Below are 23,923 nucleotides of genomic sequence, written 5' to 3' on the forward strand. Positions count from 1 at the left end.
CAGGAAACACTGGGGGCCCCAGGGGCTCTGGCAGAAGTGGTGTCCTGATGCAGATGCCACAGCACTCACAGGCCAGCAGGAGTGGCCCCTACCCTGTTCCACACCTGGTCACCATCTGCTTTCTGGGAGATGTGAAAGGGTTCTTCCACCTTCCGCTGGGTAGCAGGAAATGAGTCTAATGAGTCTACACTCCACAGCTAACTACCATAAAGCAGTTTATTTTTCTTAAAAAGGAAGGTACATGGTCACAGTCCAAAATGTTTTATACAGCTCTCAACCTGGAAAATGCAACTGATGAAAAAGGCACTGTTTCTAGAACAAATGGGAAAAGAATAAATATGTCACCATTTACCTTGCACAGCTTTGAGTAACACCATAGGACCCTGTCACATGTTCAGGGTCAATTTTAAGAGCTTGAGAAGGAGAAGACACAGCAAGGTGATGTCCTAGACTAGCCAGGCTCCGAAGGGAAGAGCTGTCTGTCCCTCCTCACTAACCCTCCTCTCTCTGTCACACAAGTGTCCGTGTCACTGTTCCTCTAGCAGATGTGGAAAGTGGGTGCTCAGTGAGGACTCAGCCCCCACCAGCCTGAGGGTCACACGACACCATGGTGGGAAGTCACAAAGGGTAACGGGCCAAGAGGGAGAGGGGGGCTCCCTGACCTTAAGGACCCCTGAGGCACTGCTGCACCTTCCACAGATTCTGCGTCCAGCGTTGCCCTCTTTGCAGATGCCCCTCATGGTGGTGGCACAAAGACCTAAAAATGATTTCTGTAAAATGGGTACAAGGAGCTCCCTGATAAAGCAGCTCATCCTAGACAGCCTTTTGGAGTTGGTTTGACTGTCCTTCCTCATTTCTAGCTCTCAATAGTGAATGGTGGACCTGGAGGCCCCACGTGCACCTGCCAGCCAGGGTGAGGGCGGGGCAGCCAGCTGGGCCTGGTGTGAGGAGCGGAGTTGCAAGTTTCCTACAGACAATCCACCGAGTGTCCCAGAGACACCACTGAAAAACTTCCCAGCACTCTGATGTGCTGATGGTAGGGCCTGAAGTATCATCCCTCCACAGGGCTCCCTGAGGCCTCAGGCCCTTCCCTTTGCAGCACCAGGTCTGCCTTGCACACATCCCAGAAGGAAACAAACAGGCAGCCTCCTGCTGCGTGGAGGGCAACAGAGGGATTCGTGAGGCCCCGGTCACTCTGCAGACATTTAACATGACTCTTCTCTTTGCACCAGCTCCCAGGGAAATGTCAGCCCGTGTCCACCTGACAGAGGGCAGCTCACCCGCCTGCATCTATCCTCAATGCGCTTAAAATATGAAGACATGGAAGGTGGCTGGTAAGGTCAGAGCTGGAGCCTGACAAACACTCCTGCTTATGAGTCACCACGCGGGCCCTGCTGGCAACCGAGCTGTGGGTTCACAGACACTGCCTGAAAACACAACTGCCCCCGAGGGCAGCAGAGCCTCTTCGTCAGCCATGGCGGCTGGAAACGCCAAGGACAGAGCACAACTCTAGACGCGCTGCACCTCTAGAGGCGTGGGGGCCTCTTCTGGGCTTAGGACCCCGCGAGGGACAGTCCTGTCCACCGAGCTCCTGGCTGGCAGCAGACGGTGACTCTGCGGCGACAGAGCCTGCGTCCACCCACGTCAGTTGGGTCTGGGAGCGGCCCCGGAAGAGCCTTCTCAGTAGGTGATCTTCCAGTGCGTGGGCTGCTCACATGCCTTCTCTTGGTCTCCGCAGAACCTGTTGTACGTCGTCTTGGGGTCCAACCCCAGAATTTCTCTTTCCTCATGAATCCGAAAAGAAAATGTTGAGACTGAGGTGCCGATAAAAAACCTGCAAAGGACCACAGAGGTTCCAGAGTTAGGAAGAACTGAGATCACAGAGGTTCCAGAGTTAGGGAGAACTAAGATCACAGAGGTTCCAGATTTAGGGAGAACTGAGAGGAGCAGGTGAGTGAAATGAGTTCCAGAGTTACATGGAACCGACACAGCCGCCCCCCTGCTGGCACCCCTCGCTCAGGTGCCCTTGACATGTGCGCCCTGAGGGGCTCTGCCTGATGCTGCAGCCCCATCCCCACCCCACAGTCAGCAGCCACCACACTCCTGTCCCACCACATGCCCCCATCAGGAGCTCTCCTCTCCATCACCAAATCCCAGACCAGGCACACCGGTGCAGGTCGAATACCTCCTGGACCAGGCACGCCGGTGCAGGTCGAATACCTCCTGGACCAGGCACGCCGGTGCAGGTCGAATACCTCCTGGGGGTCACATGGTGAACAATGAGAGATTCCTACTAATCACAACACTGTCTAGCCAAGGCATGGGGGGTCCTTATCCTGAGGCACAAGAGAAATCACAGAGGTCAAGGCCCCCTCCACACACACACTGTATGGGCTGGTGGGGACACCCTTCTCCAGGGGTTTCTTCACACCTTGGGTCAGCAGCCTGCCCATTCCTCTGGCTCCTGCACAGTCGGTTTCTGGCTCTCCAGCAGCACTTCATGAACTTCAAGAACAAGCAAACCCCAGAGATGTTTCCAGAGCAAATGTGACATGCCCAGCGCTGTACACGGAACCACAGGGCCAGCAGGCCACACAGGCCTGTGTGCTGCTGGGTGGGGGCATTGGTGGGGAGACCCTCACCACTCCACACACAGGGGCCTGTCAGAGCAGGCTGCACCGGCCTGGAGGCAGAGCAGCTTCAGTGAGTGGGGCCAAGTGCTTCATGCAGCTGAGGGCAGGAGGCCGAGAGCTCAGTGTCAGGCCTCCCCACAGCAGGCTTCCTGGGCTGGGGAGACAGCACTGCCAAGCTCACAGTCAAATCTCAAGGCCACACCTGAGAAGCAGGGGCAAGCTCGTGACTGGGCTCCCGCACACCTCCGCCCTGACCTAAGAAGTCAGCGCTGCCTCCTGTCTGCTTAACAGGTAAAGGGATCCACACCCCACAGACAGCATCACCCGGAGCCTCCATGGGTCTTATGCACAATGCCCAGAACACCACAGGAAACAGATGTGTGAAGAGGCACCAGCTTAGGGCGCTCAGCATTCCTCGGGCAGGAGGGAGACAGACTAACCCACAGAGACCTACACACGTGCACAGTGCTAACCACGGGAAGACCATTCCCTCTACTTTCCTTTTTTATTGAACTCAAACTGTTTCACCCTAACCTTGGTCTCCTATGCAGATGGGCAGACAGGTCTTTGGAGGAACAGAGGCCCAGGCCTACCTCCTACAGCAGCCCCATGAGAATGACGGCATGCAGGGCCCAGGCTCCCAGCCTCGGGGACACTCATGGCAACCCCACAAGAACAACCACACGAGGGCCCAGGCTCCCGGCCTCGGCGATGCTCATGATGCTCTTCAACAACACACACAGCACCAAGGACGCGCCCAACTTGAGGGCATGGGCAACTCTCAGGGCAGGGGGCAGACGGGGCAGAAACTGGGAATGACGGGAAAATGAGACACAAGAAGAGGTTCTGAGATGAGGCCAGCTATGCCAACAGCCTGCTATGGAGGAAGTCTGTACGTGAGAATTAAAAGGGCAAGATAAACAATTAACTTCAGCCCACGGAAACACTGAACTAGATGCTACGGGAGACTCAGACGAGGAGGTAAACAGTGTGGAAATGACCACTGTGAACACAGGTGACCATCTGCTCTGACACCGAGTACCTGGAACAAAGAACCTTTTGAAAGCCACCCGACCCGCTCTCGGCCGAAAGTGAAGTGGGCAGGCTACACAGGCAACCATCTGCTCTGACACCGAGTACGTGGGACGGAAGAACCTTTGAAAGTCACCCGACCCCCTCTCAGCCGATGGTGAAGGGGGCAGGCACCTGGCATGTGAGCAGATCCACTGGTCAATAATTGCAACGCCTCCGTCCTTGTAGAGCTCTAGCTCCTCCCACGTGGGTTCAAACCTCACCATCTCGGGTAACAGCTTTTTCAGCTCTTCATATTCTGCAAAGTAGAAGGAGAGACCCTTTGAACCGGGTCCTCTGGTAGGAACAGATACGTATCTCTTTAGCAGAAAGACATGCATACTTGGCTTCTGGTTAATTCGTTAGGAACTGGCTCAAAAGATGCAGACACACAATTCAGCTTTACCCTCCCAGGAATTAGCTGAAGATCATGCAGGGCTAGGTCTGCCCAGAATGGAACCAGGGATCAAGACGAAAAGAAAGAAAGGAAAGGCACTGAAGCTCCATACCCTTTCTGATGGCATCTGTGGCCACAAACACCTTGTCCAGCCGGTGGATCTTCATGAGGCTGCGGATCTTCCTCACGGCCCCTTCTAGGCTGGGCACATCCTCTCTGTGACCCCAGATAAAATCTTTTCTTCTCAGATGGACTCCCAGGTAGGGGCCCCCTAGCGCCGAGCCCAGCTTGACCTAGCAAAGAACCACAAGGAAATGCGGAAACTGACAGGCGGGCTCGGGGCTCATCCTGGGCACCGGGTGGAACTCGAGACGCAGAGGGACGACCATTTCCATGTGGCCTCCTCCATGGGGTGGCCGCCAGGGCTACCTGAGGGATTCAGGTGGAATCTCAGGGGCGACCAGATGTCTTTCTAAGAAGACAGTGAAGCAGTATTAATTACCACCGATCATTTTATCTGAGTTAAAGAAAAGTATTTAAAAAGAGAACAGCATGTGGAGACTCACGCTGCAAACTTTTGCTCCGAGAACCACCGCAGGGACGTGCCAGCTCCTGTGGATGAAGCAGCTCACAGCTGCAAACTCCCCAAGAGCCAGAATGCTCTGCTGCCCTCTTGACAGCACCACCTCCTGGCTGGAGGCCACCAATGCAAATGGTTACAGCAAATTCTAACAGAACCCTGCTCTAAGGAAGGAGAAAGCAACAGCTAATTCCACCACCTGCAACATCCTGGCTAACCACAGGTCCGGAGTCTGTCCACATGACAACTTCACTGCAGCATAACCAGCATTCGAGAAAGCCAGTGCACTCAGCAAAACTACAACCAAGGACCCCGCCAGAGTCCACCTCACTCCCCTGCCACCTCCACAGAGCAGGTGCTGGTACCCATGGCTGGGAGACCTGAAGACGAATCACATCACAGGACTCTCTGCAGACATTCCCCAGCACCATCCCAGGGCCTGGAAGCCCCACTGGGTGGCTAGACCCAGAAGAGCAATCTCAGTCACTGCAGCCCAGCTCTCAGGAAGCCCCATCCCTAGGGGAAGGGAAGAGCACCACAGAGCACCCCATGGGTCGAAAGAATCTGAACAGCAGCCCATGAGTTCCAGATCTTTCCAATGAAATAGTCTGCCCAAATGAGGAGGCAGAAAACCAATTGTGATAATATGACAAAACAAGGTTCTATAGCACCCCCAAAAGATCACAGGAGCTCCCCAGCAATGGATCCAAACCAAGAAGAAATCTCTGAATTGCCAGATAAAGAATTCTGAAGGTTGATTATTAAACTACTCAAGGACACACCAGACAAAGGTGAAAACCAACTTTTCACTTTCTTTGTTGGCTTTCTGTCTTGATGACCTGTCTAGCGCTGAAAAAGGTGAAAGGTGAAAAAAATACAGAATGTGGATGAAAAATGCTCCAGATAAATAAGTATCATAAAGAAAAATCAATTCCAACTTCTGGAAATGAAAGACACGCTTAAAGAAACGAAATACACTGGAAAGTTTCAATAATAGACTAGAACAGGAGAAGAAAGAGCTTCAGAGCTTAAAGACAACGTTTTCAAATCAGCCCAATTCAACAAACACAAAGATAAAAGAACAGTAAAAAAAAAAAAAAGAACAAAGCCTCCAAGATATTTGGGATTATGTTAAACAACCAAACCTAAGGATAATTGGTGTTCCTGAGGAAGAAGAGAAATTGAAAAGTTTGGAAAATGTATTTGAGGGAATAATTGAGGAAAACTTCCTGGTCTTGCTAGAGATCTAGACATCCAAATACAGGAAGCTCAAAGAATACCTGGGCAATTCATCACAAAAGGATCATCGCCTCAGCACATAGTCATCAGGTTATCTAAAGTCAAGACGAAGGAAAGAATCTTAAAAGCTGTGAGCCAAAAGCACCAGGTAACCTATAAAGGAAAACCTATCAGATTAACAGCAGATTTCTCAGCAGAAACCCTACAAGCTACAAGGGACTGGGGTCCTATCTTCAGCCTCCACAAACAAAATAATTATCAACCAAGAATTTTGTATTCAGCAAAACTAAGCTTCATAAATGAAGAAGAGATCATCTTCTTCAGACAAACAAATGCTGAGAGAATTCACCACTACCAAGCCAGTACTACAAGAAATGCTAAAAGAAGTTCTAAATCTTGAAACAAAACCTCAAAATACACCAAACTAGAACCTCCTTAAAGCATGAATCTCACAGGGCCTATAAAACACCACAATTAAAAGAAAGAAAGAAAGAAAGAAAACAGGGTATTCAAGCAACAACTAGCATGATGAATAGAATATAGTACCTCACACCTCAATACCAAATTTGAATGTAAATGGCTTAAATGCTCCACTTAAAAGAAACAGAATGGCAGAATGGATAAAAATCCACCTAAAAGCTGTGAGGCAAAAGTCTTCAAGAGACTCACCTAACACATAAGGACTCACATAAACTTAAGGTAAAGGGGTGGAAAAAGATATTCCATGCAAATAGACACCCAAAGTGAGCAGGGTAGCTGTTCTTATAAAACAGACTTTAAAGCAACAACAGTTAAAAAAGATGGAGGGATATTATATAATGATAAAAGGATCAGTCCAACAGGAGAATGTCGCAATCCTAAACATACATGCACCTAACACTGGAGCTACCAAACTTATAAAACAATTACTACTAGACCTAAAAAGTGAGATAGACAGCAACACAATAGAAGTGGGGGCTTCAATACTCCACTGACATGACTTGACAGGTCATCAAGACAGAAAGCCAACAAAGAAACAATGAACTCAAACTATATCCTGGAACAAGTGGACTAAGATATTTACAGAACATTCTACCCAACAGCTGCAGAATAGACTTCCTGTTCATCAGCACAGGGAACGTTACCCGAGGCACTTCCTGTTCATCAGCACAGGGAACGCTACCCGAGGCACTTCCTGTTCATCAGCACACGGAACGCTACCCGAGGCACTTCCTGTTCATCAGCACACGGAACGCTACCCGAGGCACTTCCTGTTCATCAGCACACGGAAGGCTACCCGAGGCACTTCCTGTTCATCAGCACACGGAACGCTACCCGAGGCACTTCCTGTTCATCAGCACAGGGAACGTTACCCGAGGCACTTCCTGTTCATCAGCACAGGGAAGGTTACCCGAGGCACTTCCTGTTCATCAGCACAGGGAAGGTTACCCGAGGCACTTCCTGTTCATCGGCACTGGAGCGTTATCCAAGACAGACCATATGACTGGCCACAAAACAAGCCTCAATAAATTTAAGAAAATCAAAATTATGTCAAGTACCCTCTCAGACCACAGTGGAATAAAACTGAAAATTAAATCCAAAAGGAACCCTCAAAACTCTACAAATACATGGAAATTAAATAATCTGCTCCTGGTCTTTGGGTCAAGAATGAAATTAAGATGGAAATTTAAAAATTATTTGAACTGAACAATAACAGTGACACAACTTATCAAAACCCCTGCGACACAGCAAAAGTGGTGCCAAGAGGAAAATTCACAGCATTAAACGCTTACATCAAAAAATCTGAAAGAGCACAAACAATCTAAGGTCATACCTCAAGGAACGAGAGAAAAAAGAACAAACTAGACCCAAATCCAGCAGAAGAAAAGAACTAAGATGAGAGCAGAACTAAATGAAATTGAAATGAACAAACAAAAAAATACAAAAGTTAAATGAAACAATAAGCTGGTTCTTTGAAAAGATAAACAACATTGATAGACCATTAGTGAGATTAATGAAGAAGAGACAAGATCCAAATAAGCTCAATTAGAAACAAAACGGGAGATATCACAGTCAATACCATAGAAACACAAATAATCATCCAAGGCTACTATGAACACTTTTATGCGCACAAACTGGAAAACCAAGAGGATAAATTCCTGGAAATATACAACCCTTCTAGATATAAACCAGGAAGAAATATAAACTCTGAACAGACCAATAACAAGTAGTGAGATTCAAACAGTAATTTAAAAATTGCCAACAGAAAAAGTTCAGGACCCAATGGATTCACAGCTGAAATCACTCAAAGAAGAATTGGTACCAATTCTACGGAAACTATTCCAAAAGACAGAGAAATAGGGAATCTTCCCTAAATCAACAGACTAATATCCCCGATGAACATAGATGCAAAAAGCCTCAAAAAAATGCAAGCTAACTGAATGAAACAACGTATCAAAAAGGTAACACCATGATCAAATGGATTTCATATCTGGGATGCAGGGATGGTTTAACATACGCAAGTCAACATATGTGACACAGCACCTAAACAGCACTAAAAACAAAAATCATATAATCATTTTAATAGATGCAGAAGCAGCATTTGACAAATCCAGCATCACTTTATGATTAAAACCCTCAGCAAAGGTGGCATAGAAGGGACATACCTCAAGGTAATAAAAGTCATCTATGATAAATCCAAAGTCAACATTATACTGAACGGGGAAAAGTTGAAAGCATTCCTCCTGAGAACTGGAGCAAGACAAGGATGCCCACTCTCACCAATTCTATTCAACTTAGTACTGGAAGTCCTAGTCAGAGCAATCAGACAAGAGAAAGAAATAAAGGGCATCCAAATCAGTAAAGAGTAAGTCAAACTGTAACTGTTCACTGATGATATAATCGTATACCTAGGAAACCCTAAAGACTCATCCAAAAAACTCCCAGATTTGATAAATGAATTTCGTAAAGTTTCAGGATACAAAATCAATGTACACAAGTCAGCAGCACTGCTATACACCAATAACAACCAAGCTGAGAATCAAACCAAGAACTCAACTCCTTTTACAACAGCTGCAAAAAAAAAAAAAAAAAAAAGAATGAAACAAAACAAAACAAAACAAAACAACCAAAAAACCCCACAAAACTTGATCTCTACAAGGAAAATTACAAAACACTGCTGAAAGAAATCATAGACAACACAAACTATTGGAAACACATCCCATGCTCATGGATGGGTAGAATCAATATTGTGAAAATGACCATACTACAAAAGCAATCTATCAATGCAATTCCCATCGAAATGCCATCATCATTCTTCACAGAACTAGAAAAAACAAAATCCTAAAATTCATATGGAACCAAAACAGAGCCTACATTGCCAAAGCAAGACTAAGCAAAAAGTACAAATCTGGAGGCACACATTACTCAACTTCAAACTATCCTACAAGACTACAGTTACCAAAACAGCATGGTACTGCTATAAAAATACGTACCTAGACCAGTGGAGCAGAATAGAGAACCCAGAAATAAAGTGAAATACTTACAGATCTTCGACAAAGCAAACAAAAACACAAAGTGGGGAAAGGACATCCTATTCAAAAATGGTGCAGGATTAATTGGCAACCTACATGTAGAAGAATGAAACTGGATCCTCGTCTCTCATCTTATACAAAAATCAACTCAAGGTGGATCAAAGACTTAAATCTAAGACCTGAAATCATAAAAATTCTAGAGGATAACATCCGGAAAACTCTTCTAGACATTGGCTAAGGCAAAGAGTTCCTGACCAAGAACCCAAAAGCAAAAGCAACAAAAACAAACATTAATAGTTAGGACATAATTAAACTAAAAGCTTCTCCACAGCAAAAGAAACAATCAGCAAGCAGCCCCCAGAGTGGGAGAAAATACTCGCAAACTTTGCATCCGACCAAGGACTAATATCCACAATCTACAAGGAACCGAAACAAATCAGCATTAAAAAAACACAAATAATCCCATCAAAACGTAGGCTAAGGACATGAATAGACAATTCTCAAAAGAAGACACACAAATGGCCAACAAACATACGAAAAAATGCTCAACATCACTAATGATTAGGGAAATGCAAACGAAAACCACAAAAGGATACTACCTTACTCCTGCAAGAAGAGCCATAATCAAAAAACCAAAAAATTATGGATGTCGGCGTGGATGTGGTGAAGGGGAACACTGTGACACTGCTGGTGGGAATGTAAACTAGTACAGCCATTATGGAAAACAGTATGGAGATTCTTAAAGAACTAAAGGTAGATCTACCATTGATCCAGCAATCCCACTGCCGGGTACCTACCCAGAGGAAAAGAAGTCACTATATGAAAAAGACACTTGCACACGCATGTTTATAGTAGCACAATCCACAGCTGTGAAAACATGGAACCGGCCTGAATGCCCATTGGCCAGTGAGTGGATGAAGAAAATGTGGTATATCAGCCATAAAAAAGAAGGAAATGAATGCTTTGCAGCAACCTGGATGGAGCTGGAGACCATTATTCTAAATGAAGTAACTCAGGAACAGAAAACCAAATATTGCATGTTCTCACTCATAAGTGGGAACTAAGCTATGAGGATGCAAAGGCATGAGAATGACACAGTGGACTTTGGGGACTCGAGGGGAAGAGTGGAGGGGGTGAGGGATAAAAGACTACACATTGGGTACAGTGTACACTGCTCGGGTGACGGGTGCACCAAAATCTCAGAAATTACCATTTTATCCATGTAACCAAACATCACCTGTTCCCCAAAAACAATTAAAGTTTAAAAAAAACAAAAGATAAAATAAACCAGGCACAGTGGCTCATGTCTGTAATCCCAGCACTTTGGGAGGCCGAGGCAGGTGGATTACTTGAGGTCAGGAGTTTGAGACCAGTCTGGCCAACATGAGAAAATCCTGTCTGTACTCAAAATACAAAATACAAAAATTAGCCGGGCGTTGTGGTACACACCTGTAGTCTCAGCTACTCAGGAGAGTGAGACTCTGTCTCAAAACAAAACCAAAAACAAAAAAAGTTAATTAAATAAAATTTAAAAGAATAAAAAATAAAAAACACTGAAAAGAAATACAAGTGGGATAAAATGAAAAAATCTTCTGTATTTTTTCCCGAGTAAAAACTGTCCAAGAAACTTAATTATTGCTGGAACAATTAATGCTATTCCACTTGGAAACAGCTCAAATACCCCATAAAGAACAAACAAGTAAAATGGCACTTCTATGAAAGTTTTGTTTAAAAAACACAAAAAACAGACACTGAAAATGCTTAAAAACAAAATCAAGTTGAAAAAGCAACAACTTTGTTGTAATTACACCACAGAAAAACCCAAACTTTCAGAAAACACTTAAAAATATATACATAGAATAAAAAAAGGATGACTCTAGACCAAAATAGCACTGACGGTGCTTCTGGGCGAGTCTGGGTGAACGCTGCTTTTCTCTATCTATCAGGTCATGAGGGAGAAAGGCCGAACGTGCCTCTGATCACCTCGAGCTCCTGCTTCCGCGCTCCTGGCCTCGCCGCGCTCTGAGAACACCTTTGAGGCTGCTGGGCCTGCCACTACTCCCGTGTTACTAGAGGGAGAGCCAGGCAGAGTGACTCCCCGAGTCTGCACCGCGACGAGGGCCCCAGGATCCTGGCGCCTCCGGAGAGCGGGTAATTACCGTGACTCACACTCCAGGGAGGCATCCACGCCGACAGACGTGCCAACCCTGCTGTGACTCTGAACTGAAGGCATGAGTTTTTGGGCATCTCAAGAGAGGATTTACCTTCTCTCCAATTAACAAAAGGGAGAGGGGCTACCTTCATCTTCGTCCAGTCCTCCTGGAAGGGGATCCTGTCCGCGTCGTCCGTGGAGTTGAGGTGTCTGCTCCTGAACTCGTCTCCCACCTCCCGCAGGTGCCTGGCAAACACCATGCTGCGACGGGTCTGTGGAAATGGCGACGGCTCGGCTGAGAACACGCCCGCCCGCCATGCCGCCCTTCCGGAGCGGGTTCTCCCATAGCTGCCGCCACCCACCCCTGCAGCTGGAACAAGACCCTCAGAGACATTCCTCATCGACAGTCGCCCGAGAAGCAGTGCCGTCCACGGCGGAGGCTCTCGGAGGGTCTCCAGCATGAAGCCAATGCAGGGCAAGCCGCCCACCCCGGCCGGCTCTGCCAGGCTCCCCCGCGGGAAGCTGTGGCACACACTGGGCTCAGTTGGCTGTTGCCCCTGGCTGGCACAACTGTGTGCAGCTCCTTCCCCTCAGTGTCTCCCTAACTTGACTTCTGGCTTACTCGGTTAGCCGTCCTGCTTTTGCCAAATGGGGCGGGACTGACCTGCACAAAGCCCCATGTGAGCAGGGACTGTGTCTCCTGCAGGCAGGTTCCAGCTTTACAAGCTACTGCCCTGGTGAACATGTCAGCAGGTCTGCTGTGCCCACGGGAGGGGGCAGCCGCTTCCCGCCCTATACTCCCACTCACTCACAGAACCGGGGTGGCTATGGAAAGTCACCCCATCAACACAGAAATCAACGGCAATGGGAAAGACCCGCTGCAGCAAACAGTCCCACCTTTCAAAGCTAAAGAGAGGAGAAAGGAGGGGTCTACATTCCAGCCACTGACGGAGTCACTGACTCGGGGGCAGACTCCAGGGCGCCGCCACTGCATTCAGGGCCTGTGGCATCAGAGGGGAGAGCTGGGCGGCCCTGCGGGCTCCCGAGGACCTGGCTCTGCGGCCACGTGAGACTCGCGGGCGGCCCAGAGTCACTGCAGGTGCCCGTATCCAGGGCTTCAATTATGATTTTAATCAGCAAAGTTCAAAAGAGCTGTCAACTGTTTTAAATTTTCAAAAACTAAATAATAGGCAACATACACTAATTTAGAAAGATGCTCCCGAGGAAACACTCACATCCCAGTATTCTTTCCCTCCGTAGTGGTCATGAAGCAGGTTCTCAGCTCTGTCTAACATCACGGACCTATTTTTAAACAACATGACAATAGTTATAAGAGTTAAGGATGACAGTCACACTCTCACAGCACAAACTGGGAGAACCCTGGGCCGGGGAAGCAGAGACCAAGTCTTCAAGGGACACCAACCAGGGTGCGTCGGGCGGTTATGGCTGAGACACAGGCAGGCTGCCGTCTGGCCTCCACACCACAGTTCTGAGGGTTTAATGCCCACTGTCTACTCAGAGAATGACATCAGACAAAAGTATCTCCTAATTTGAGGAGTGTATTTGGGAGTGGGCAGAAGGCATGGAATCCAGGATCCACCGATGGCTATGGCAAGCTGCAGGTGTGCCTGAAGAGGGGCGGCTGTGGGAAGCTTTTCTTTGGCAAAAGGGAGAGGTTCACGTAAACTGCTTGGAAAAAAATTCACTGACTCGGTCTCAAAGCTGGAGCTGCATCTGTTCCGTGGTGGAGACGCCATTCCTGGGCAGGCATTCTTGCGACAGCGTCTCGTCCGAGTTACTGCAGCTCTTGTCCATTGGCAAACCTGGTCCCAGGAATGCGTGCACATGTGTGAAGCAGTGGCTGTGAAAGTGTGAGGTGCGTGAAATGTGTGAGGAACATCCTGGGGTTATTTCAGAGAGCCCTCCAGCCAGCCTTTATCTCAGACTCCTGGCAGGCACCTCCTCCTCAGCGCCTTCTTGCTCCAGTTTGGGTCTGACAAGTCATCCAGGTGCCTGTGACTGTCACGCTAAACGCTACCTAATTCCACTTGGGAAGTGCCTCTCCTATTCCAGCCATTGAACCAACCGTCTCACCACACTCCCTAGGGCTCTTGATGCAAAATAAAAACGAAACACACAAAACGGATCGTGAGAAAAGAGACCCGAATACCGGGGTGGTAAAGGTTGGAATACAAAAACCCAGAAATTTTTAAGGAAAAGACTGATGAATTTGACTACATAAAAATTTTAATTTTGGCCTGGTGCAGTGGCTCACACCTGTAATCCCAGCATTTTGGGAGGCCGAGGTGGGCGGATCACGAGGTCAGGCAATCAAGACCAATCGTCCTCTTCTGGGTGGCATCTTACAGTTTTATGCCCTCATGGTTCACACGAAGACTCTTCTACACAAACCTGGAAACAACCAAAGGCCACATTTTCTTCCGTCTGTACACAGACAGCTGCAAAAGAGCGAGGTGATGTCCATGTGTTGTAATACCCAGGTGTGCGGCTGGGCGGGAAGAAAAGGGCAAACTGAAAACGGCGTGGACAGCGTGTATGGTGATTCCACGTGTTAGAAAGACGGCTGCATGCACAGGCGGCGACGTGAGGTGATTTCTGGAGAGATGGGCATAACTGGATTCGGTGGGTGCCTCTGGCCCTGCTTCCAATGCCGTTTAAGGCTTTTTGTGAAACGCAATACCGCACTTCGAGACGCACATTCCGCACGGGCACGGGTAGAGGACATTCCGCACAGGTGCGGGTAGGCAAACTGCTCCAAAACGAACACGGTGCAGCCCCTACCCGGGTGGAGGAATAAGGAGGAACAAAGCCCTTCACACACTTGCTCTGCCCCGTCCTCAGGGGCCTCCCCGGCATTCCCCATCTCTACCTCCGATGCACGGGACTGTCTTTGACCTTCATACACATGGAACATGACCACATTTATCTCTCTCTCTCTTTTTTTTTTTTTTTTTTTACTGGGCATTATATCTTGATTTCTCTTTGTTGAAAACGGCAGCAGTCTGCCCATCGTCAGTTGTGGATCTACCGCACTCTATCCTGTGCATGGCTGAGGGGTGCACGGGTTTTCCTGGTCCGGGGAGGCCATGAACGTTCCTGGGCAGGGGTCTGTGGGTGCACATCCCGCATTCGGGGTGCACCGGACTCCCAGGGTTTTACCAAATTCTCGCTCCAGGAGCAGCCTTCGAGCCCCTGTGGACCTGTCCTCCCGATGGCGGTTGGTTTCCCGAGCACGACAGCACTGTGGCACCTGCTCGCATTAACAGCAGCCGTTCTTACTCCTGAATCACACGGATCCCGTCTTGGACTCACCTCACCCCAGGCTGCCTGTCCCTCACTCACTGGGTTTCGTCTCCTGTATCCCGGAAAGTCCTTAGTTCATGAAATGTGCTGCAGGACCTTCCTCTCTGAGGCCTGTCTCCATTCTTCTAATGGACAAAAGTTCTTGATTTTAAAGTAACTGGCTTTACCAGTCTTTCTTTTTTGGTGCGTGCTTTTCCCATCTTGCTGAAGAAAGCTTCCTGCCCCAAGGTGGTGAGGCTCCTCTCTTAACGGCTTTATAGCTGCACCTTCCCATTAGGGCTTTAACCCCCATTAGAGACTTTCCCTGGGTGCTGGGGGCAGCCTCGCCCCCACCGTCAGCCTCCTTCCCCTGCGCCCCGGCAGAGGCGTTTCTCCTCAATCAGGACCATTTGGCTGGAAGCCCCCCTCTGGGCTCGGTTCCATTCTAACCTGCAAATGTGAATAGAAAAAACTGACTGGCACAACTGTTCCACGGCCCCACAGGTAGGCAGACTGGCTTCTGAAACCCGGATATTTTCATGAAATGAACCCAGTCCCAGGACATTAAAGCTGCATCTCAACCACCAAAACAATTCAGCCTAGTTCCCTCCACAACCTGAGTCTGTTTTTCCGCAACAGCCGGGCTGGCTGAGCAGCAGACACGCGGGCCTGTGCTGGAGCCACCTGCCTTCACAAAGGCCCAGAGCAGCTGAGACCACGTGGTCCCGGCCCACTGGGGCCAGTGGCAGCTGTTACTGACCAGGGTGATACCGAGCCAGCTGTGATGTCCAATAGGATCGTGACTGCCATGGCCTCTAGAGGCGCACACAGGGCACGACAGCAGACAAGGCAGCCTCAACCTCAACGTGGGCAAGTGCGAGGGGCACCCATGCCCTGCTGTGCCCAGTCTGTGGGAGACTGTGGGCGGTAAGCCACCCAGGTGCTGAGGCAAGAGATCGAGGGCACGAGCTGTTCCAGTATAATAAAATGTGTAAAATAACAATAGGTATACTAGATATAGATAATAGATATGATTATGTATGAATATCATTAATCATTAGTTTGTGGTAATTACTCTTTATTCCAATATTATAATAATCCTCGCTCTACAATTATAACTTAGGAAAAACCAGGCCATACAGAGATAGGAAATGAGGGGACATAGTGAGAAGTGACCAGAAGACAAGAATGCGAGCTTTCTGTTATGCCCAGGCAGGGCCACCAGAGGGCTCCTTGGTCTAGCGGTAATGCCAGCGTCTGGGAAGACACCCGTTGCCAAGTGGACCATGGTCTAGTGGTAGCGTCAGTGTCAAGGAAAACACCCGCTACTCAGCAGACAGGGAAAAGGAGACTCCCTTTCCCCGGAGGAGTTCAGAGAAGACTCTACTCCATCACCTCTTGTGGAGGGACTGACTGATGTCAGGCACACCCACAGTTATCCGGAGGCCTAACTGTCTCCCTGTGATGCTGTGCTTCAGCGGTCATGCTCCTAGTCCGCCTTCATGTTCCATCCTGTACACCTGGCTCTGCCTTTTAGGTAACAGTAGCAAATTAGTGAAAGCACTACAAGTCTCTGATACGCAGAAACAATGGCGTAAGCTGTCTCTCTCTCTCCTCTTGCTCTCTGCCTCGGCTGCCAGGCAGGGAAGGGCACCCTATCCAGTGGACACGTGACCCACGTGACTTTACCTATCAATGGAGATGGCTCACATTCCTTACCCTGCCCCTTTTGCCTTGTATCCAATAACTATCAGCGCAGCCTGGCATTCGGGGCCACTACTGGTCTCCGCGTCTTGGTGGTAGTGGTCCCCCGGGCCTAGCTGCTTTTTCTTTTATCTCTTTGTCTTGTGTCTTTATTCCTACAGTCTCTCGTCTCCGCACATGGGGAGAAAAACCCACCGACGCTGTGGGGCTGGACCCTACAGGAGGTGCTCACAGCGCCTGCTGGGGGACTCAGAAGAAGATCCAAGGGAGGTGACGGAGAAGGTCCCAGTCTGCAGCAAGTTGTAAGAATGTGGTCATCAACAGTTCCCTCCAGAGTTTACAACATCATCAGGTACCGACTTGTCTGCAAACCCAGCCGCCTGGGTGGACCCTCGCGGCGGCAGCCACTTGTGGCAGACGCATGGCCAAAGGTGGCTGCATGATCCTCTCCAGACCCGTGAGGTGGCAAACAGATCAAACAGTGGGTGTTGGGTGCGGGGAGGGGGCAGCTATTGGTAAAAGTTGCCCAAGTGGTACAAATGGAGAACAGTCTCATGGTAAGCCCCCGCCGCCCCCGGCCCAGCCCCTCCCCGCGCACTCGGCCGGGCTGAGCCCTCACCTCTGTGCCCCTCGCCCGCTGTCCACATCACCTACTGCGCTGTTTCGTGGAGACACATGCAACCACTTCCCTAACCAACACCCCCGGGGCCCCCAGGGTCCGCTGTCTGTGAGGTGGGTGGCCAGGGATGCGGGGGTGCAGACAGACAGCCCCTAGCCCAGCACGCACGGAGCAGGCGCCGCGGCCTCCAGGCTGCTCCTGAGGGGAGCAGGGCACTCACCGGGCTGATGTGTTTCTCAGAAGCAGGGGCGCCACGATGGAGGCTGAGCCCTGGACGGACAGACAGGAGACGTTCAGACCCCTGGTCTCCTCATAACCCCAAAACCATCCTCTGGAAAACAAAACCCGCAGCGGCTCTATCAGTTTATTTTGCTTTCACGAGAAAAACAAATCAAGTCTAGACACGCACACACCGTGGCTCGCTCTTGATGAAATGCGGCTGCTTTAGGAAAACTTACTGATCATGACTGTGGATCGTGACATTCTTGTAAAACTGTAAAGAAGCCCACAAGCGCCTCTCAGGCTGATGAACCACTGAGGCCTTCCCCGTGACGGGGGCTGCCGGGAGGCAGAGGGAGCAGGACAGAGGCAGCCCTGTGCACCTTCAGGGCCAGGCTGGCTGTGACCGTCACCCAAGTCAACCGCGCCCTTCCCAAGAGCTCACTTGCCGTGCTTTAGAGCAGCTGCCCTGGCACTGGACACACGGATGCTGTGAACTGACAGCTTTTCCACAGTAGGCCTGGCAGTGTCAGAGCCTTTAATGGCAATCAACACTTGGGACCGACAAGACCCCCATTCCTGTGGCAACATCCAAATGCAGGAAAAGACACAGGGAAAAAGGCACGGGGTCTCAGCCAGGTGTTCGCCACGGCCCATTCTCGAGGCCTCAGCACAAAGGGGACCCGCCTGTCAAGGACGAGAATGGTGTGGGCAGCCACAAGCGCTACCACCACGAGGGGCACCGAAGCACTGTCAGGATGCGGGGGGAGGGGAACGCCCAGAACCCGGCATCAGCACCCAGCGTGGGCACCGAGGGCGCTGTGTGTGTGTGTGGTGGGGGCGCTGTGGCATGGGAGGAGCCCACAGCAGGGGGAGGAGGTGGAGGGCACTGCTGCCGGGGGTGGGGAGGAGTGGCTGAGGGGGGCGCCTGTGGCGGGGGGGGAGGGGTGTGCATGTGGGGGGAGGGGCGTGCATGTGGGGGGAGGGGCGTGCATGTGGGGGGAGGGGTGTGCATGTGGGGGGAGGGGCGTGCATGTGGGGGGAGGGGTGTGCATGTGGGGGGAGGGGCGTGCATGTGGGGGGAGGGGCGTGCATGTGGGGGGAGGGGTGTGCATGTGGGGGGAGGGGTGTGCATGTGGGGGGAGGGGTGTGCATGTGGGGGGAGGGGTGTGCATGTGGGGGGGAGGGGCGTGCATGTGGGGGGGAGGGGCGTGCATGTGGGGGGAGGGGTGTGCATGTGGGGGGAGGGGCGTGCATGTGGGGGGGAGGGGTGTGCATGTGGGGGGAGGGGCGTGCATGTGGGGGGGAGGGGCGTGCATGTGGGGGGAGGGGTGTGCATGTGGGGGGAGGGGCGTGCATGTGGCAGCGGGAGGCGGCGGGTGTGGGGCGGGGAGTGCCTGGGGGAGGCGCCTGCCGCAGGGTGGGGGGTGCGCCTGCGGCAGGGGGAGGAGGCGGGGAGCAGCCATGGCAGGCACCTGTAGTACTCGTGCTTGTCCTGGGAGTACAGGAGCTGATCGATACACGGCCGCTCATCCACTTTCTCTTCCCAGGTCCCTTCTTTCCATCCCTCTGCATAACTTTGTAGGACGTAAACCTGGTCAATAAAGGGCCCACCAGACTCTGAAAAACACCAAGAGAAGCCGGGCAACGTGACAGCGATCGGAAGCTCACTACGGGCATGCATCAGCCACCAGCAAGTGACTCTTACTACTGTACACCACCCTATTCCCAAAGAGACTGCAGGAGGCTCACAAAGGCCCAGATAGGTCAGAGCATAGGCCATGACGGCACAGGGCCGACAGCATGCAGTAGCAGCCAGTGGGGAGGAGCTGGTCCCTGATTCCCCAGCCCCACCCCTACCTGGCTGCAGCAGGCCCTATCCTCACAGGGGCCCGTGTGAGCCCGTCCAGTCTTCACGCCCCTGGTCCAGCCCCCGGGGACTCGCTCTCTGGCCCTCTGTGAGGCCACTGTCCCCTACCCCGTTGGTTTCCCGCAGTGCTCCTCACCACCTGGGCCACCATCTACTGCACTGGTGTCCTGCCTTCCCCAGGGACAGGAGCTCAGGCGAGCAGGAATCGTGCCTCTTACCCACAGCCCAACCCACACGGAGAAGGTGACACTGCATCGCCCAAGAGGTCAGCAATCAAGATCTGCTCAAGGGGGCAGGAACACAGCGGGGAAAGAGCACCGCACAGGTGAAGTTCTGGGGAAGGAGCACTGTGGGGAAGGAGCAGTGCGCAGGTGAAGTCCTGGGGCAGGAACATAGCGGGGAGGGAGCACCGTGCAGGTGAGGTCCTGGGGCAGGAACATAGCGGGGAGGGAGCACCGTGCAGGTGAAGTCCTGGGGCAGGAACGTAGTGGGGAGGGAGCACCGTGCAGGTGAAGTTCTGGGGCAGGAACAAAGCAGGGAAGTAGCACTGCATAGGTGAATTTCTGGTGTCCTTTTTGCTCACTCATGACTGGGGCTAAGGGCTGCATGGCCTACAGGCCCGAGGCCGGAGCTGCAGGGGCTCCTTCTATGCTAGTGGGAGGTGGTGAAGATCCCGCACGCTGGGTGCTGTGTTAGCCACATCAGGAGCTCACTGTGTGCGGTCTCCTGGCAGCCTGGCCCCAGGACAGGCACCCAGTTCCTTCCCACCTTACAGGCAAGGAAACAGCTCAGCAAAGCCCAGGTTGGTAGACGGCAGGGAGCATGAGGCCAGCATATCCGCCTCAGAAGCTCATCACATGGGGTCTGTCTTCCCAGACCTTCCTAAGCACTTGGATGCCCAAGGCCCAGACCTGCCCGCTTCCCTGTCAGGAAACCACTGGTCCCAAAGGGAGGTAAGGATAACGTCTCCGAGTTCCTGTAACCTAATGTTCAGACCAAGGGCTGGCTGCTAGTTACACCAACTACCCAACCACAGCTTTCAACTTCCAGGACTCATGAGCAAATCGTAAAGTCAACTCAGGATGCACTCTAGGAATGCTTTTTACGAGCAGCAGACTTTGTGACTTGGTATCAACCAGGATGTCAGAGGTTACTCCCCGTTGTTTCATGCCCCTAGCACTCACAAGACTGACCCTGACAGAGAAAACATTTCAGAGTGACAAGATCTAGGGTGCAACGAGCACCATCCTTGAAAAATGACGACATGGGAGCCACGCTCCTTGGCAGGGAGCAAAGGTCTCTAAGTCCCGAGAGTGGCTGTCCAGTAAGAACTCAACAGTTGCTGGAAAGCAGGAGCCTGACTCAAAACTAACTCATTCGTCTTCACGGCTTCTCAAATGCAGCAGCAAAGCATCACTTATTTTTAAATTTATATCTTCCAAATGACACAACACAAAAAGCTCTGAATAGCTTCATTCTAAGAAGAGCTTTAATTCCTCTTAAGATTAAATGAAAAAAATTAAGCAACACAAAGTTAAACAAGACAGACCTTTATCCCTGGTGCTGCACAGAGACACCACAAAGCACACTCCGCATGCAGCACGTCATCCTCAACGTAAAACGGCCTTTCGCACAGGGGGCCGGGTCCTGTCAGTCCAACACCCGCACAGGGAGCCGAGTCCTGTCAGTCCAACCCCCGCACAGGGAGCCGAGTCCTGTCAGTCCAACACCCGGGGTAGCCGCTTTCTTAGGGTGTTAGGGCGGCGCTAACTGCATTCACCTACTCGTCAGGCCACCGTGGGTTCCAGAAGTGAGGGGGCACAAAGCTCATCCACTTCAGGTCTATTTCCCGAGAAACATTTAGGGAAGCTCACTGCAGCATGGGAAAGGGACTGCGCTCCTGAGTGGAGGAGGTGCTGCCACAGGCCTCAGGCAACAGCGCCGGGCACTGGAGGATGCTGGTGAGTATGGACGCAGTCGCAAGCCCAACCTGATGTCTACCTTAGAAATGATTGCCCGGCCCCAGTTAAAAAACCACGGCCTCCCAGCGTGCCGCTCAGCCTCACCTGCGATGAACTGCTCATACTCGATGACAGGGATGTTTTTATTGAGACTTGGAAGATCAAAAAACTCAGACCAGGGAATCCGGACCTGGTGGATGTCAGGACTCTGCCAGTGATAGAGGCGGCCCCACGGAGGCAGGACGAGCACCCACTCCTCCGTCTTCAGCAGAGTCTTCAGGAGAGAGGCGATTCGGATATAGACATCCCTGCGCAGGTTGAAGCCTTCTGGGGGGTTGACATCATACAGAAGATACCTGAGCAGGCAGAATGAGGACCACAGGTCTTGAATGCTGGGGCTCCTGCACGGAAAACCTGACTACTCAGAAGTCTCAGCGTATGGCCCAACTCTAGGCGCTTAAGATGGTTCCCAGTTTGTGAAGGTAGTGAGTGGCCTGTTTCTCTATGACCAGTTACGGAGCCCGTAAGCAGAAGCAGCAGACATGCTAACGTCCTTTTAACAACTAGCAATAGTTCAACACTAAGGCTAGAGAAATCCCAGTGACTAGAACCCAAGAATCAGTACCCACATGGTTCTCAAACTGTTTGGTCTCAAGACCCCTTTACACTGGAAACAATGATTGATGGCTGGTTATGTGCACTATGTCTATTGATATGTCCTATATTAGACATTAAAGCTACAAGTATTTAATTCAGCTAAAAATAATAAGCCATTACATGTTAACAAAAATCACATATTTAAACAAAAAATAAGCGTATTTTAAAAAATGAATTAGTGAGAAGGACTGTAACGATGTTCTTTTTATTTATTTATTTATTTTGAGACTGGAGTCTCGCTCTGCCGCCCAGGCTGGAGTGCAGTGGCCAGATCTCGGCTCACGGCAAGCTCCGCCTCCCGGGTTCAGGCCATTCTCCTGCCTCAGCCTCCCAAGTAGCTGGGACCACAGGCACCCGCCACCTCGCCCGGCTAATTTTTTTGTTTTTTAGTAGAGACCGGGTTTCACCGTGTTAGCCAGGATGGTCTCAATCTCCTGACCTCGTGATCCACCCGCCTCGGCCTCCCAAAGTGCTGGGATTACAGGCGTGAGCCACCGCACCCGGGCGACGATGTTCTTAATTTTTGCAAATCTCTTTTGGGGCTGGTGACAGCGGGATTCCCATACCCGTTTCTGCATTCAATCTGTTGTGACATCACAGATCAAGTGGTTTCTAGGAAAACTCCACGGGGCACTCATGAGAGAAGTGAAAAAGGCGTAGAATACCCTGGTACTACTATAAACGGCTACAAAAGCTCAGAGATCCCGGACACACTTTAAGATCACTGCCCTAGCGGAAGGACACAAAGCACCCCAAGGCACAGACAGGTCCCCAACGGTTACAGAAACCCTGGCACTCTCCTTCTCCTGCTCTGCGCTGGTCTTCCACAGACTCCCACCGTCGCGGGTGAAACTGTGTGCAGCGCCCAGGCCTGCGAACGCCACGAGGGGCCGCGCACCTCTGCGTCCAGGCCCCTCTCGGGGTCCGCTTGGAGAACTCACAGCCACAGGGCGGCCGCGAAGCTCGTCTTGGCCCTAAGAATTCACTGCGGAGCGCCCGCCGGGCACTGACTCCCAGCTTCGCACACCCAGGCCTGGACCCGCGACACTCAGGGGCCTCCTGAGCCCGCCCAGGCTCAGCCCGAGCAACCCGGTGCCCTTCCTGGGCTCCCGAGGCTGCGCCCCCGGCCTCGCAGACAACCCCGCCTGCAGACCCGGGCCGTAGTGACGGAGCCCTGACTACAGCCAACTCACCGGCCCGATCCTGCCCCCAGCCCCTGCCCCATCCCATCCCCTAGGCCCCGGCCCCGACCCCTGCCCCTGCCCCTACTTCGTCCCCATCCCATCCTTCCTGGTCCCTGCCCCCGCCCCATCCCCAACCCATCCCTCGGGCCCCAGCTCCTGCCCCCATTCCATCCCACCCCTTCAGGTCCCAGCCCGTGCCCCGCCCCCATCCCATCCCAACACCCTGGCCCCTGCCCCGCCCCCATCCCATCCCTCCTGGCCCCTGCCCCCTACCCCATACCATCACCCTGGCCCCTTACTCCGCCACATTCCGTGCCCCAGAACCCTGGCCCCATCCCATTCCCCTGGACACTGCCCCCTGACCCCGCTCCATCCCATCCTCCTGGCCCCTGCCCCAAGACTCCGCTCCATTCCATCCCCCTGGCCCCGGACCACCCTCCATCCCATGTGCCTGCCCCCTGACCCCATCCCTTCTCCCTGGCCCCTGACCCCGCCCCATCCCATCGCATCCCAGACCCACCCCGCCCTCATCCCATCCTCTGACCCTGCCCGACCCTGGAACCCCAGCATCGGCACCGTGGACGCGCGTTTACCGTCTGCGGGACGCCGCCCCCGACAGAATGTCGGCCGCCGACTGGCCGGGCCAGAACTCCTGCCCGGAGGCACAAGCCGGCGGCCAGGACGCTGCCCCCAGCAGCAGGAAGACGAAGCTCAGTGCCGCCATGGCCCCCGCCGGCCACGCACTTCCGGCGGCCGCGCCCCGCCCCGGAAGCAAGCCCCGCCCCCGTGAAACGCGTTCCCAGTAGCCACGGCAACGCCCAG

General features: G+C 51.8%; 1 protein-coding gene and 2 long non-coding RNA genes across 4 annotated transcripts; 2 read left to right on the top strand and 1 right to left on the bottom strand.

Moving 5' to 3' along the window:
- Positions 1–202: 202 nt before the first annotated feature.
- Positions 203–23,850, bottom strand: POFUT2 (protein O-fucosyltransferase 2). Of its 2 annotated transcripts, none has more exons than XM_007970417.3 (9): positions 23,695–23,850; positions 21,366–21,616; positions 18,905–19,049; positions 17,431–17,541; positions 12,820–12,886; positions 11,731–11,856; positions 4,214–4,394; positions 3,840–3,963; positions 203–1,834 (listed from the first exon to the last, which is right to left on the bottom strand). In XM_007970417.3, exons 1-9 carry the CDS (start codon positions 23,823–23,825, stop codon positions 1,681–1,683), a joined length of 1,290 nt encoding a protein of 429 aa, XP_007968608.2. In that variant the 5' UTR covers positions 23,826–23,850; the 3' UTR covers positions 203–1,680. The 2 variants fall into 2 exon arrangements, with proteins under 2 accessions (XP_007968608.2, XP_007968611.2); XM_007970420.3 differs by lacking the exon at positions 203–1,834 and adding an exon at positions 2,544–3,738 and having other exon boundaries at positions 3,834–3,963.
- On the top strand, positions 1,658–2,544 carry LOC140710113 (uncharacterized). Its single transcript, XR_012091018.1, has 3 exons — positions 1,658–1,885; positions 1,919–2,176; positions 2,212–2,544. It is a non-coding gene; the product is annotated as an uncharacterized lncRNA (long non-coding RNA).
- On the top strand, positions 19,516–21,365 carry LOC140710115 (uncharacterized). The gene is made up of 3 exons (XR_012091020.1): positions 19,516–19,624; positions 20,176–20,252; positions 21,306–21,365. It is a non-coding gene; the product is annotated as an uncharacterized lncRNA (long non-coding RNA).
- Positions 23,851–23,923: the final 73 nt, after the last annotated feature.

This window comes from Chlorocebus sabaeus, chromosome 2 (assembly GCF_047675955.1).
Source record: "Chlorocebus sabaeus isolate Y175 chromosome 2, mChlSab1.0.hap1, whole genome shotgun sequence".
NCBI lineage: Eukaryota > Metazoa > Chordata > Mammalia > Primates > Cercopithecidae > Chlorocebus > Chlorocebus sabaeus.